Here is a 16,336-nt window from a genome sequence, read left to right as displayed (position 1 = left end):
GTGTTGGCTCCTCGCCTCCCAAGGTGCTGTATTTCAATGGGGATGTGTGCTGCTGTGATCCTGCACGTGATGTGGGATCTTCTTTCTCCAAAGAGCTTTATCCTGATGTATTCAGTATCATTTCTTTCCCTTTTGCTTCAGCGGCAACTGGTTGTGTTTGATGGGGCCCTCGCTTTCCTGGCCACTAACCAGTGATTAAGGCAAAACCTTTTCTGCTCTGCTTTTTCATTATTTTCCTTTATCTGCCCTTTTGCAGAGGCAAAGCCTGGAAGCTGAATAATCCCCGATGTGTCTGAGATGTCTGCATAGCTCTAGAGCTTTCTTTGTGCTCTGTATTTCACTGTGTACTGGCTGCTTGTGAGGTTTCACAAAACAATACCCTCCCCAAAACAGCCCACTCCTACATTACAAAGTGTATTAGGGTTGTATGGCCAAGCAGCTGCTTCCCTGCTGTGGGTGTTAATGCCTGGTGTGGGGATGCATCTGGGTCCAGAACAAGCTGATGTGCTCCATGCTGAGAGATGAAGGCAAAAACTAAATGAATGTGGGACTTGGGTGGCTGAGCATGCTCTGGTGGTCTCTAGTAGGGATGCTGGGTTTATAGCAGGTGGTTTCCCCCAGCCCTATATATTGTATTCGAGTGGGTTGTCTGTCTTGGTGTTTGGGGTTCTTAGGGCTAACAGCCTTGCTGGTCAACCTGTGCTCTGTCGCTGTAGCTGGCCATACCCTTTTCCCTTGGGTAAAGTAACTAGTCATGTTCTAAATCAGAAATCAGAGTTCCTATTTTCAGCCTCTGCTCACTGAGTTTGCTGTTTTCATCTGAAATCTGAAATGAAAGCTGTGGCAGAAAACTTGGTTGTTTTTTTTCCCCTTGTTGTTTCTATTTCATCCGCTAGAAGCTATTTCCTTCAGGCAGATCACATCCTGTAAGAAAACGTGCATTCCGTGTTTCATTTACAGACCAAGCAGTGGTTACCTGTCCCAGTCTGCTATTTCTCCTTTCTTTTCTACAGTTGCATGTACTTCACCCTACCCTTAGGGCTGCAAATCTCTGTGGGTCTTTGAGCCCATCTCAGCACTGAAATTAAGAGGTTAAGACACGGTTGGGCATGCATGGAGGCACCTCCTCAGCAGCACTCCTGCTCCATTACAAGAATGTGGGAGCAACTAGGAGAGACTGAACAGAAAAGAATGTATCATAGTAATTAGGATGTGTGGTGGTATAATTTGATGTCGCTCCATATGTTGTATTCCTGCTCAGTGCTGTTAGATGTCGTGGTGTTGGGGGTGAATGATGGAGAAAGAGAGGAATGGGATTGTGAGGATTGTGAAGTTTGTGCTAAACTGTGTATAGTGAGGAGGAGATGAAAAAGGAGGAGGAATGTGGGGATTGTACTGACCATAAAGGTAGAAATCCATGCACGGAGATGCAGTCAAACTTTGGAGAGGTCTTTGTTCATGTGGAGCCACTGAGTCACTGCACAGCATTTGATGTTTTGGGCATAAGATACTGCAGCTGTATCTTAGCTTTTCTTTCCCCTTTTGTTTTGTGTGACATCTGGATTCCTTGGGGAGTGTTATTCTGTCTTCAAATGGGGATCATTGCCATTTTGAGCAGTGGAGGTTTTACCGATTCTGTGGAGTAATGAACATGTAAGAGAAAGATAATACAGCTGGCTCTCTTCTCTCGCATCTATTAGCATAAGATCTTTAATTGATTTAGGGGGCTATTTTCTCGGAACACTTGCAATTAGCAGCTCTTAATCACCAAAACACTTTTTAAGAAATCTGATTTGATGGGTAGATTGTTAAAAGGAATGGGAGAAGCATATATTGCCAGTTTCCCATCTTTTTTTTTTTTCCCCTCAAAATAAAAGCAGCTCTCCATGTTAATAGCTGGGTGAGTGGGAAACATATCTGTGTGCTTTGTTTGCTTCAAGCCACAGGATTAAAGCTTAGGGCCAGGAAGGACTTTGTGGTCAACTGCTGTGCTCCTGCTGCAAGGTGGGGTTGACTCTGCCTTTATTGCACTGATAGGTGCTTGCTGACTAGACTTAGCAATGTAACATGATGGACACAGTCAGTGCTCATGTACACTTGGAGCCCTGTTATTTCCCTTTCTTAAAGCACTGCATTTAGAGTTTGCCTTTGGTTAAATATTTTTCTCTCTCACTCTGTCTTTTAGGTAAAAGGCTCTTGACAACCGTGCAAGAAGGTGGATTATTTCTAAAACAATGAGTGTGCGTCCCTAGTCATGATTTGTGGTTCAGTCCAGCTGGAGCTGTCTGAATGAAGCTATGGGCTGTGCATCAGCCAAGCATGTTTCTGCTGTTCAAAACGAAGAGGAAATTCAGAAGGGGAAGAACTATCAGAACGGCGATGTGTTTGGTGGTAAGTGGGATTGTGGGATTGCAGCTTTCTCCAACATCAGAAATGGTCTGGAGGGTATTTTTGGGTTGGGGACTTTTAACCTTTCACAAAATGTAAAGGATGGTGTTAGAATAAATCACAATGATAGCACAGTTAGCCACTCCAAGGGGTAGCGCCAAGATAGCTCAAACAGAGGTTGGGTGAAATCCTTAGTGGCAGATTGACTGGTGTTCAGTATTGCACTGCCTTTAACTCTTCGCATCCTAGGGTAGTTCACTGACTGACCCTATTTTCATATGTATTTTCATGGGTATCTGTGCTTAGGTGCCAAAATACTCATTTACTAAAAATAACTAAAAAAACATTTAGGAAGAAAGACAATTCCTCAGTACTCGTGTTCTGTAAAGCAACAGTGCACTCACTCATCCTGAAATCCTGAAGCTTGAGGTTTGAGGGTACAATGAGACTAGAGCTATCCTTTTGGGAAGGAGTCAGTGGTCCCGGGAACCTCCCAGCATGGCAGGAGGGGTGGGGAGGGTTCTGTAATCAGGGCCTTACCACTGACACTTCTGCTTTGGGAAAGGCAAAGCGCTATACGGGTGATGTGCACAGATGGCTGCAGGGTGTTTTCTTCAGGTTAGTGTAAGCTTAATGTTTTTTTTTCTTTAGATAACTGTCTAAATAACAGTTTGGTTTTTGAAATGTTATGAACTATCTGGTTCAGCAGGTTGGACCCCAAAGTAAGTACACCTGGGGTCATCATCTGGGGAGACACAAGTTGTTCAGGAAGCTTCAAGCTTAAGTTTCAGGTTATTTTCTCATGCATGTTCCTTCATTGTAGTCTGAGAGATGCCAGTTTGGGAATTGTGGGTTCAGTCTGTTATATTTGTTTAAAACAGGCTGTAGGTGCTGGCATGAACAAAGTCCTCTGTAGCTTTTTGAAAGGAGTCTGAGTCGATGTTTTACCTGATACTTAGCAAGGGAGTAGTTGTGGTAATCTGTGTGTCTCAACTTTAGTATTATTATTATTATTTTAAATGCATGCTGCAAGCCTAAGATCGTAACAGTAATGACAGGAAACCTAAAGTAACATCTGGAGGTGGAAGGTGAGGAAGCCTGAAGGGATTCTATAGGATTGCCACTTTACAGAGTTGGACTCGTTTCAGCATCATCCTTGAGCTGTTCTGAGATCCATTTGAGGGTTTTTAATATCTCCCTGTTCTACAGAAACCTATCAGTACCAGAAATACAACCTGCATTTACCTATTTTCTTAGCTTAGGTATGCAATTATGATAATTAAAAATCCAGTTCAATGACTGTTCCTTTTGTAGCAAGAAATTTATGTACCTATGGTATCCGTGACTTCAATTACTTGTAGAGTGGCAACCAGAATAGGCACAGAAGCTGTGTTCCTACCTTGTTTCTGGGGGACAGCCTCCAGGTCAGGAAATGGGTGCATGAGAAAGGTAAGCTGGAGGAACCTGACTTTCCTGCTGCCTGTTTTGGCCCTGTAAGTGATGTATGGCATGCTGTGATGCTCAGAAGCAGGAAGCCATGTACTTCATGTGCATGGTACCATGCATAGTTCCTCCTAAAAGAGAATTTTAATATAAAGAGTGATGCAAGAGATTTGCACCTTAAGATCACATTTATTGTCCTCCTTAACAGTCTTCTGGACTTTCCAATGCCTAGAGCTCTTTCACAGGAGACAACACTATCTCTAACCACCTTCTTCTGCGCTGGAAACAGTAGTAGCTAATCACAGTGTTTGGTGAGGGAGGCCTGGATGCTCAGGGTATTCTATCTACTTCCATCTTCTGTTAAACTTTTGTGTTTTAGTCCTGAATTAATTCCTTACAACATATCTGCAATTATTCCTTAAGCCATCGAGGAAATTGCTCAGTGCCATGTCAGAAGGCTCTCATAATCAACTCCCTGCGAGGAGAGAGTGTAGTTTGCTAGATTTGAACAGATAATCTCAGCTAGGCTGATGCATTTTAGCAGAATAAGTTCCCAGAGATACAGAGGGATACAGAGAGTCTACCAAGGTTAGGGTGCCCTTCAACACTTCCATCATTCATTTCCCTATGCAGGGCCAGGTGCCATGAACTGCTGAACATTTCCTTTCTTATTGCTGGAAGGGACAGAAGTGTCTCATCCATCTGGTGGCCCAGAGCAGAGCATCTCTACAGCCTGGGCAGATTGAAGCTTAGCTGCAGAATAACCAGGCAAGACCAAGGGGAGCAGCAGAGAAGTTGGATGGTTCACATGGAGAAATAAGGTAATAGAGAGGGAATTAAGAAGGTGCGTTTGGTTAGAAGATTAGTTTTGTGGTAGGAGGTGGCAAGGTGAAAGCAGGTGGGCTTGATTTAGCAGTAGCATTTATAAGGTCCTAAAAAGTTAGTATGTGTGTTATTTTCAGTGTTCACATCTGGGGACTAATCTGTCCTAGAGCACGTGTGCAGAAGTACCAAGTGTGAGCTTTGTACTTGTGGTAAGGGTCGCATCAGGTAGAGGCAATGTAACTCCAGCTGGAGCTGGAGCACTTGGAACAGCTGTGGCAAGATTTAAAGCAAATACCTCTGTGCAGATGTTGCCTGCCCTGATCTGAAAGACATGGCTTATGGTGTTTTGCCCCTGACTGCTTGATTACCATCTGAACAACATTCATCTTTTTTCTTTGAGCGTCATCTGCAGAACTTAGAAGCAGAAGAAGTCAGTAGTAAGGACTGTACTTTCCATCCTGCTTTTGCATTAAATAGGTCATCTTGAACAAGGAGAGAGATGAAAACACTTTATTTGGTTCTAGGCAGTATTGCTCTTACCTTTGTTTTAGGCTGCTGGGTTGGTTTTGCTTTTTTTTCCCCCCACTTAAGGATTTTTGTAATGCACTGTTGACAGCATGAACTGTAAAGCTGAAAGACCATCACCTTTCATACATACTGTCTTTTTCCATAAATGAAGGCGCTGACAAGGCAGACATTCCTGTGATCTTCTGTGAACTCTTTTTCCTCTGGTGCTCAGGAGTTTTCCCACTTTGCTCCACCACTGTAACTGTTGCTCCCCCGATTGCCTGGTGACCTGCTGAGGACTGAGCATGATCCTCATCGCTGCCACTGCTATTGCAGTGGTTTTCCATTGGGGCAGTAAGAACTGTTGGTGCCAGCCTGCAGTGATGCAGAGAACATGGCTTCTCTGTGCCATCTTTGCTGTCAAGGTTGAATAACAGTGAAAGTTTCAGAGGGCAGAGAAGGAAGAGTTTAGTCATAGCCTGGAGTTATCAGATTCCAGCTTGTAACTGATGGAAGAAAGCTGTAGCTAGAATGAAGGTGTTTGCTGGGAGAAAACCTGACTGGTTATAGTTACAGATGTATTCTCACTGTGGAAGAGGATTGCTGTATGTGTAGTGGAAACAAGAAACACCCTTTTTTGCCCGAAGTGAAGAAGGTATTGAGGTGGTTTCAGAACTGTGTAAGTGGTGATGTCTCCAAGCTTCTCTTTCAGGGTAAACTCTAAGTCATGGTACAGGACTTTATGGGAAATGAGAGGTGGAAAGGACATGAGTAACTCCTGTGCAGTTCTTTGCCCTCTGTGCCGTAGATAACAGTTCTCTTTTCACACTGTAGATGTTGCCAGAAGAGCATCATTATCTCATTGCCAGTTTTGGCTTTCTTTGCTCTGAACACATTCTCAGTCCTTCAGTACTTTCCTCTCTTCCTTTTTGAGGCAGAAACAGACAGAGAAGCCATGTAATACTTACTAGCACCATTGAGTGTAGCTTTACTCTCTCTTTTTGTTGCTGCTCAGTTGCTGTGAGCCCTGTATTTCTTTTGTAGCCTTCCCTCCAAGCCCTCAACAGATAGCCTGTCTAGAAAACCACTTAGCATTTCCAAAGCTTTCTTGATTTCTTCTGTAGAAGACAAAGAGAATTTGCAGGTATGGAGTGTCTGGATATTTTTTCCCCTCACTAGTGAGTTCTAATTGAACATAGATGACACCAGAGCGTTCAGTGGTGCAGTACAGTTTGCAACTCATGCTCTTCATCAGAGACTCTGAGGCAGAAGTTCACCCTCGTGATGAAAACTAGGAAGCTCAGCAGGGTACCCATGAATTCTCTAACAAAGTTCTGCTTAACTATAAACAAAACATTTAACTTTCTGTCTCATCCCAAACTGAAGAAGGCACCCTGCAATTTACTGTGATGTATATTTAAATAATTGAGTTAGCAGGCCTATCAAAGGAGATGTTCTAGAGAAGATTGAATATAATATGATTATTATGCCTTGTTGGTCTCTAATGACTTTAAAATCCCTCCAATAAGGATAGTAACAATAGATCTTCATTTATTCATCATTTCACTTCAAAGCTGATTTCCAGGGTGATACATAAGATCTGTAATAACATAAATATCAGCGAAGAACAAAATGTCAAGATAGAGCCTTGAGCATTGTTGACTGCAGGATATGTTTTAATAATGTAACATCTCTTGTAGATTAATTGTATTTAGTCCTTTTTAAAAAATCATGGGATGTTTGTTTGGGGATGAGGTTACTGATCTAATTTTTGTGTAAGAAAATAACTGGTAATATGATTTGTTTGGGGGAAAAAAAAGCTATTTAGAATGTGCTCACTAATTTGAGAGTCTAATCCAGATGTTTATGAGGAGCTCTCAGGTGCTTTGCAAATGCAGGACTAGACATAGCAGGTAAGAATCTCTTGGCAGTTTGGTAATATCAGGGCTGCAATTGCCAGATAGGATTTCTGTTATTAACAGCAGCTCCGTTTGCTAAACTAGTCTAAGCAAAGTTGAATGCGAAACACAATAGTGTTTAAACAGATTTGTCTCATAACAATGAGGACATTGGAAGAAAAGGAAATCCTTAGCCTCGAGGTATGACAATTACACTGAAAAAACAATGAGCAAAATATCCAATTGCTTCATGAGCTGATTTGTACTGCTGGCCCACCCCTGTTTTAGGGATGGATGGCATGGAGATTTGTAATGAACCACAAAAACTTATTCCACATTGCTCACAGGCCAGCGTGCTATGTGTCTGCTCTGCTCTTCCTCACTTCTTTTTCCCTCAGCACTTTTCTTCTGCATGGATGCTCATTCCCAACCCCTTTTTAAATACCATCATGCAAAATTGAAGCAGGAAGGTCACTGTTTTGGCCATGACAGGTGTTGACCTGTCCTGTCTGATGGCAATGGATGTGCAGTATCAAGAGAGCAGCAACATGTTGCTTGGTAGCTGCCCTAGCTGGACTGAACCTGAAGACTCTGGGTTTTGAAACTCATCACAATTTTGTTTCTCCACCCATGTATTTATGGCTTAGACTGACTCCTGCTAACTGCTGCTTTGTCTGTCTCCATCCTTGCACCTACCTTGTCTAATCCATGTCGGTATCTTTCTTGTTTTGAAGGCTTTTTCCTTGATTGACAAACCCAACAAGCATAATCCTACTCAAAACCTCAGGATCAGAATGTTGCTCAGGGCACTTCAAAATATCATCAGACTGTTCATATGTCCTTCATTAACGAGAGGTCAGCTCCCCAAGCCTGCCTTCCTTCATCTAGCTCTTGTGCATGCAGTTCTTCACAGAGTCTCCTGCACATTTGAAGCTCTGAAGTTGGGAAGCTTTTATAATAAGATTTGAAGTTAGGAGAATGTATCAGAAGTGTTTTCAGTCAATGCTGGCTCTTTTCTTCCTTCAGCTGTCAGAAAAAAGAGCTGAAGTTGGGAATGAGAATTTCTTCTTTGTGGCCAAGCTGTCTTTCCTTGTGGCCATCCTTAGTGAACTGAAACTGTCTAGAAAGAAGCAGCTTAAGGAACAAAGCTTCTGTTATTTGAGCCATGGACGCATGCTGTGAGCAGGAAGTCTTGCTGCACTAGGCTTCCCACAAACCCAGAGCTCTCTCTCTGCTTATCAGCTTTTATTTTATTGACCTTCTTCATCAGCTGATTAGCGCTCAGTCATTAATTGCTCCAGTTTGTTTGTCTGTCCTTACATGCTTCTGCAACATCAGGCCTCCCTTGTTTTAGGAGCACCCGGTGTCACTCTGCCTTTCAAAGAAGGAGGCTTCCATTGCTTAAATTCAGCTGAGCTCCAGCAGGGTTGTTTCCACATTGGGTCTGATTTAAGCAGCTCGTGTTGTAAAGCAGAGCTTGCTTGAAGACTTGAAAGGCTGAGACAGGCAGATGAGTGTGTTGCTGAGCTGAACTACATCCGGGTACGTGAGCATCTTCAATAATTATACCGGATGCTTTTCTTCACTTTTTCATTACTTTTGAAGGAGTTGTGGTGGGAGAAGAGATCCCAAGTACATGGCGAGATGTCTTTTTAAATGAAATTATATTTATTGCTTAAATATCTTCATTCCACACTGTTCTAACCCGATTTGGTGACAGTCTGCTTTCTTATCTAGGTAAGCATGGGCCAGTGTTAAGCATAACTGTTTCAGGAAGTGAGAAAGAAAAATAACATAAACTTTTGATGGGAAACATGATATCATCCTGGTTATCTGGTTTCATGGTGTGTTTGTGTAACTAGGACAACACCTGTAGCAAGTCAATAATTCACTCTTTTATTTCCATAAGGAAGCGACAAGGTGGTTCATCTGTATTAACAAAAAATCAAAACAAAACCATACTGCGCCATCAGAGATGTGTGTTGGGGCACTGAGTTGTCTATGTAAGGATTAATGAGTGCATACAGTAGTTCTGAGTAGATAGAGTGAATAGCTGAGTTATGGCCTGTAGGTTAGGGAGTTAGTGGGTGGGGGGTTTAGGTAGGTTTGGGTAGGTGTGTCTATAGGTCCTCTCATGTGCATCAGGTTTGCATAGCAGGAATTAGGATGGTATATAAGGAGTGTGATGCAGCAATAAATAGAGAGAAGACGTCATGGTACCCATGACTATGTCTCTCTCTCCCAGACGGTCGAGGTCCAGAGATAAGTCGGGTTAATTGACAGTTATGTCAGATGCATTAGCAGTAAGTGTGTGTGTGTGTGTGTGTGTGAAGAAGGCATTTTCCCTGTGAATTCTGACTTGGTGTTTTTACTGTTTGTGCATGGAGGAGGCTCATCTTCATAGCTCTTTTGTAACCATAGGCACTGCTGTCGCAACGTGAGGAAGAAGCTCTGGGCTTTGGGTGTGCTTCGTGGTTAGAAGCAAAACAAGTTTTTCATCCCACTCCAACAAGTACAGAGAGGAGCAATGAGAAATGTCTGGGAAGTGACGGCATAGTGGCTGTTGGAAGATTACTTGGTTGTGCTGTGTTGGAATGTTACAGATCACTTTGTTGAAGTCTCCAGCTGTGGTTTAAGGCATTTCTCAGTCAGATGCAGCAGACCCTGTGCAGCCCAAGGTTAGTGATGGTGGAGTGGTTCCCCTTTGGGATGAGTTCAGGAGCTTGTCCCACATTTAAGGCTGTACACACAGTGGTTAACACCTTCTGCTTAGGCGGAATCCAAGGACTGGCAATTGCCTGTCTGGATGAAGCCATGCCACACCTCATGTTTGTCTTCATATTGCACAAAGCAAGTGCGCCTCTTTCATACCACGACAGCTATCAAAGCTTTCAAGGCAAAGTAGAAAGCAAGGAGAAGACAACACGGAACTGCTGTCATCCACCAGTGAGTGTGTGCTCAGTTCAGGTCAGCCAGGAGATGTACAGAAGCAGAGCATGTCTCTTTCCCACTCGGGGAGCAGCGCAGTATGAGCAGGTTGTGGTTTGGCACTGCTGCTTTGTGGCCCTTTTGGGATATCAATCGAGTGGCCTAGCTGCCAGATAAAGCCTTCCCCTTCTTCATTATGGCTTCTCCTGGCAGGAAGCAAAGATGGAGTAATAAGGGAAAATGGGGTGTATGTGGTGTTCTGTCTGGTACTGTTACTATTTCTTTTCTGCTTTGCAGCCATGCCTGTGTTTCTGAGCAGATATCTGAGTACCACTGCCATTGGCATGGCCCACGTGTAACCACACTGAGCACCTTTGGCAGGGATTTACTGTGTCAAGAAAGAAGCAGAACAAAAGGTGGAGGAGCAGTTGTTATTGTCATTTTGAGGGGAGAGATGGGTCACAGACAGGTTGTAACTTCCCCACTTTGTAATGTAATGCAAGCTTTCACCTCTTGCAGTCTGCACACTGGTGTCACAGCACACAAAAGAGAGATACAGTGGTGGATGAGAAGCCCCAGGAGCACCCTGAGTCTCTGCAAGTAGCTGATATGTGGATGGAGTTAATGCATCTTTATTGGAAATGACCCATCTCACAAGCTGCCTAGCTCCATGAAAGCCAAAGTTTAATGCACGCAGAGTGTACACTGTATGCATTTCACAATTGCATTAGTGTACTATAAATAGGGACGTGCATCTACCTCTGATATTGATTAGGAAGAGTCTGGGATGTATTTTCTGGCAGCCCTGGTGCAGAAGGAAGTTGTTTTATATTACAGACGTTATCTTTGAAAGGTAAAAATCCTTAGTGTTCATTACCTACCTGTAAGTAGAAATGAGTCAGAATGGTGGTAAAATGCCACCGTGCCTTCATTTCTAGCAGCCTTCCTTTTGTTGTTTTCTCAAGTGTTGGAATTCTTGGCCATGAAGAAAAGTATTAAAGAATGAACATTGGCCAGGAAAACCCCAATCTGAGCGAAAATTCTCCAGTTCACCACGTAAGCCTCAGCCTTGGTGAAGCTGCAGTAACATGTAAGCAATGTCAGACCTTAATTTTATCGTAGGAATATCTACTACCAGAAATAACTGGGAAATAAATAAAGATACTAAATAAATATTTGCGTACCCTAGAATACACAGCCCAAGAAACGTTGCCAGCTTAACTGCTATGAAACTGGTTTCTTAAAAGCCATTGAAATCTTGAGTTGCCTTATGTGCTTAGACCACATCTGTGTGCTGAAGGAGGAGATGTTTTTCCATTAGTTGCTTCTCCAAAGCACTGAACCCTTGTGGGTACTTTGAATAAATCATGTAACCCAACGTAGTGTCCTGGTCTGAGGCTTCTCAGTACTGAACTTGCACCATAAAATGGGAAATGTTCACATTGCTGCCTGGTGAGCAGCTGGCATATAAAACCAATGTGGGTTGCTATAGGCACGCCCTGCCTGGCAGTGCTAGGTTAACAGTAGGGCATCATGATTTTAGACATCTTTTCTACCCTGAATTCTGTCTTCCATGATTTTACCCCTTTGAATGTATTGTATTGAATTTCTAACTGCAGGAATTTGGAGGATCTTGGGATAGTTTTAGGCTGAAAGTACCTGCCTAGTGTAAGTGTTCTAAGCACACTTTGTTGGGTTTTTCTTTTAGCTGTTATTTAAAAACTGCCTTTTCCCACACTTTTAAATGAGTGTAACAATATGAGCAGGAAGAGGGCATGAAAAACCCTTAGCTTTTTAAATTGATTTCTTTACTGTTTCACCCAATCCTCTGCACTATCATGTGCGTGTTCATGCACTGCTTGCATGGAGCACCTTCAGTTTCGATGCAAGAAAGCAGACAGCAGGGCAACAAACAGGACCAGTACTTCAAGTCTTGCCTGGTTATGTTCCTTAGGGTGTCCCATTCATTGTCACCACCTGCTGGCTGCTGTACCGTGGCTTTGGTGCCACATGGGTGGTAGGTGTTTGCTTTGGGGTTTCAGATGAAGCCTCACAACGTGGATGCTGCTGAGGGAAGTAGACAACTTTCAGAGACAGGAAATTAACTGCGAACATCATGACCAAGATAAAATATTGATCTTTGCTACAGGTTAATTTCTAGCTCTTCAGATGGCCTGCAAATGAAATAATTCAATTAACTTTTGGATCTTTTGCATCTGGAAACCTGTGCTGTATTTTCTAAGTTGGTGTCTTCAGCAATTGAGGCACTGGAAGGGCTGGAAGGGCCATGACTACAAGTTTGCAAGGCTAGTGGCTCATAATTGGATTACTGCTGACTAGGATGTTCAAAATAGGTTTTAGCCCTTCTTGTGTTGTGGTTTGTTGCATTCCAAGGTTAGCGCCTTGCTCATCCTTTTATTCTCTCCCTTTCTCTGCTCCTTAATCTTCTAGTTGCAGTTTGAGTGGTGCAGTGTTTTCTTTAGGGCTGGGTCACGACATTTGCTTGTCTCCAAATACACTTTGGGGGTTTACATGTGAGAACTGATTGGAGGTGGGCTGCTGAATTTTCAGCTCCTGTGGGTCATGCCAAGACCTTCTGTGGGTCATTCCCGTGCTACACCGGCACTGTGGTTTGTGGATGCAACCCTAACCCTAACTGAAAGTTGCAGCCTGTACCCAAAAACCTGCCTGATGATCTTGCATGAATAGCAGTATTTCTCAAGGCAGCCGTCCTTTGTCTTCCTGCTGTCTGTGCCTTTAATATCTTTCTGCTGCTTGTTTCCTCCCCTGTTTCATTTCTCAATTTGATCTTTTTAGTGGGCTAGATAATTACATTTACTGAGTATCCTTCCTGCAGAGCACCATAGTTATAATCTCTTCCACCTGAGAAATGGTTTCCTTATATCAAGCATGCATCTAGCTCCAACTTACAAATGAATTACATGAAAGCATTTATATATTTAAGTTTTACATTTAAACTACACAAAAATTGCAGAGCTGAAAGACAGTTGCACATGCACATCTTAACTGTGTTTTGTTTGCTTAGTTATGCACAAGTGCATAAAATTCTTCCATTATATTGTGACCGTTTTTTCAATACTTCCTCTGGTCTAAAACACAAATGGGTCTTTAAAAGATCTGGAGATTGTGTAATGAAAGATAGCTTGTTTGGTAACTGGACAGATTGTGCTGTTGGCCATTTGTGCAGTTTAATTTCCTATGAATTGTTAAAAAGATGCAGAAATCTGGCTACTGGACATTGGTTGTGTCCCTGGTGGAACCACTAGGAGCATCTCTGCCCTTTTATCTGCGAGCCTGTGAGAACCAGAGCACAACAGGGCCTCTCTTTCCTCTGTGGGATTGAGGAAGATATTAAGGTATCTGATTCTCCTCCTGCCACAATTAATTTAAACCTTACTTTCTCTGTTGAGTGCTTCTCTGCCCTACCTCTGTCAGAGACCTAGCAGACATAAGGCCAGTGCCCTTGGTGGGAAGTTGCTTAACATGATGCTGTATGCATAGTGTTAAAGAAAATGATGCATAACACTGTTGATGTTTATAGTACTTGGACTGCATGCTAGACCAAATACAGACTAACCAGAGGAGCTTTTTGGTCACGACGAAACCAAGTGATGAGTTGGATGCCCGTGGTCTGTATATAGCAGTTGCAAGCTGTGTATTGGATTTGAAAACTTGCCCAAACTCCCAAGGAAGGGAGTTGAATTTCAGCTTCATAATCAGCTGTCCCTGTTAGCTCAGGGGATAAAAGCAAAACCCAAGATCCACACACCAAGGCACTCACTCAGCACCAGCATTGCAGCTGGCAGAACACTGTGTCCTCTCCCAGGCACGGGTCAGCCCATGTTATGTGTCAGAGGACAGGAATACCAAAAGGAGCAAGAGTGGCAAGCTGTTTGCATCACTGGAAATTAGTGGCTGTTTTATAATGAAGGATGAGGTACATGAGGGTGTTTTCGTGCTTTTACAGGAGCAGAAAGTCAAGATAAAGTCTGCTCAAGTTAATGGAACCATGCTTCTGTCAAACCCATCAGCCCAGCAAGAATGGCGCTGCAAGCTGTCGTGAGCTGGGCCTGGAAATAGGTAGTCTGGTGAAGTAGAAGGGAATTTACTAAAATTTCCCAGTTCAGTTTCAAGCAGGCATCACTCTTGAGGGAGCTGCTGTTCCCAGAAGCGTAAGATCTGATACAGGACTGTAGAAGGAACTGCTCAAAAAAAGCTTTCAAAGAGCTGCTGCTGTCATGCCTGCCTTCAGGGCTGGGTCCTTCCAGCTCTGACTTTCTGTTACTTTGTCTTGGTCCCCTTCTGCCCCCCCCAGAAATCAATCCTAGCAGTCACATTGTCTTCTGCAGCAGGCATATTCCTCAAGGCCAGCTTAGGGTGGTGTAGGAAGACAGAAGCCTTTCAGGCTTGTTGCATGTTGGGTTCAGGTGCAAGTAACTTCATTTCAGAAACCTAGATGAACATTTTCTTTGAGCAGACGTGGGTGGCACACTTCCAAAGCTGTTTGTCATTTGCTTTGTATCGGTGCAGGCAGCATGGTCAGAAGGATGGTGGATTACTGTGGCATTGGTGGACCTGAGGATCTTTTGGCCAACAGGAGGTTTCTCCATAAGTCTTGCTGGTCAAGGCCTATGCCTCGAGCTTGGGCTTGGTCCTCTTTTGTTGCTTATTTATTTAGGTTCAAACAGAGCCAGAAATAACATCACAACTGTTGCTGTGGTATTGGCACTTGCAGTAATATCTGGAAGTACCAGGGAATTGTTTCTCATTGGTACAGTCAAAAGGATTTTTTTTCTCCCCCTTCTTCCCCCTCTCGTAATTGTTTCAATATTATAAGTTGATATGCTCATTTATCACTGAAATCGTTATTAATGGGTGCTGTTTTTCTTTGTCACATTTCCATGGCAACTGGGTGACATGTTTGTGCAGAACTATCTGCTTCCAGATGGAGATCTTCATTCATTGATTTGCCTACTGAGAATTTTTGCATCGTATTCAACTTAAAAACCCTTCTTTCATCACCCTTCCAAGGAGCTTTGTGTTAGGGATGGTGCTGCTTTCTGGTTAGTATCGTGTGACAGTTTATATGGTGGATGTTACGCTTGATAATATTTCTGGTTTTAATCTGTGGTTCATTCATATTATTTTATGAGACTGCTTTGCTTCAGTGCTGAATTTGTTGTGGCAGCTTTGTTAGCACATTCCTCTCCCATTCGAGTTGCAGCTCCTCTCGTTTCTCTGGATGGGTTTCTGATCATTCACACCAATGTGCATCAATAGCAGATGCACCCCTACCTGATCAAGCAAAACCTGGCGAGCAGTTTTAGCTAATACCAAAGGTGTTACCTGTAGGGAATGCATCAAAGGCCCATTTCTCCAACCCATCTTTAATGTAACCTTCATATTATTTTAAAGCCATTAATGGCCATCCCCCAGTGATGTACTTCTGAGTCTGTCTGTTACTTAAACATCTGTTCTTCTGCATTTATTTGCTTCTATCTTGACAGTAACTTCAGAGCAAGAACGATCTCATAAATATCACAGGATTCTTGACGTCCAAACACACTTCTGGACATCTTACATATATCTTATGTACAGAGGATAGATGTTACCATCAACTGGTCAAAAAAGCACGGCCTGTCTGTGTGAAATACTTAATTGAATTTAATTGCTATATTTAGTACATATGAAATAATGGATATAGTCCTATATGTGGTATTATGTGTCAGACTCATTCTCTGTTTCACCCACTGGCAATGTCCTAGCTAGCCAGGCTGCTGGGTACCACATTCTCCCCTGGCCTGGCACCCTTTGGTTGCTAAAAGGCTCCTTACAGTCAGCATAAATGGCTGGGAAAGGGTTCAACACTGACTCATCCCATTGCTTTCAGGGCTTGTTCTGCATTTCCCATGTCAAATCCCTGCTTGAAGAGATTTGTGAGGAGCTCGTAAAAGTGTTACAGCTTAGCTCGATCCAGAAAATTAAGGAAGTTCCACACGAACATGAAGGATGAAGCCTCTGTAAATGCCAGAGGGAGTTGCAAACACAAGTTAGCGTTTCTCATCAGGTACCAAGAGTGTTGCATGTGTAAATGTCAGCATTTCAGCAGGGATTCGGGTAGTTGTGAGCATTTAAGTAACTCAGCGCAGTGGCCATAGATGTTAATCAGAGATGTGGGGTTTTTTTCTCAATACTTTGGGTAGTTTTGCATGTGGATGTTTCCAGCAGTCCCTGTCTGTGCCTTGGAAGTCATAGGGCTTGTAATCATCTGCATGTCCTCCTTTTTCTTCTGGTGACAGTTTAATTAGTTAGCTATTTGTTTTTTT

General features: G+C 43.0%; 1 protein-coding gene across 4 annotated transcripts in view; it reads left to right on the top strand.

Annotated features, from left to right (window-relative positions):
- The window catches only part of C8H1orf21 (chromosome 8 C1orf21 homolog), a 71,121-nt gene that overhangs the window by 27,422 nt on the left and 27,363 nt on the right, over positions 1 to 16,336 (top strand). For all 4 annotated transcript variants that reach the window (XM_072342922.1, XM_072342919.1, XM_072342920.1 and 1 more), the window contains exon 2: positions 2,186 to 2,391. In XM_072342922.1, the coding sequence (XP_072199023.1) occupies positions 2,298 to 2,391 (94 nt within the window). In that variant the 5' untranslated portion in view covers positions 2,186 to 2,297. The remainder of the gene's footprint in view (positions 1 to 2,185; positions 2,392 to 16,336) is intronic.

Source organism: Excalfactoria chinensis, chromosome 8, assembly GCF_039878825.1.
Source record: "Excalfactoria chinensis isolate bCotChi1 chromosome 8, bCotChi1.hap2, whole genome shotgun sequence".
Taxonomy (NCBI): domain Eukaryota; kingdom Metazoa; phylum Chordata; class Aves; order Galliformes; family Phasianidae; genus Excalfactoria; species Excalfactoria chinensis.
Note: the sequence above shows the minus strand (reverse complement) of the source record. Positions and strands in the feature narration are given on the sequence as shown.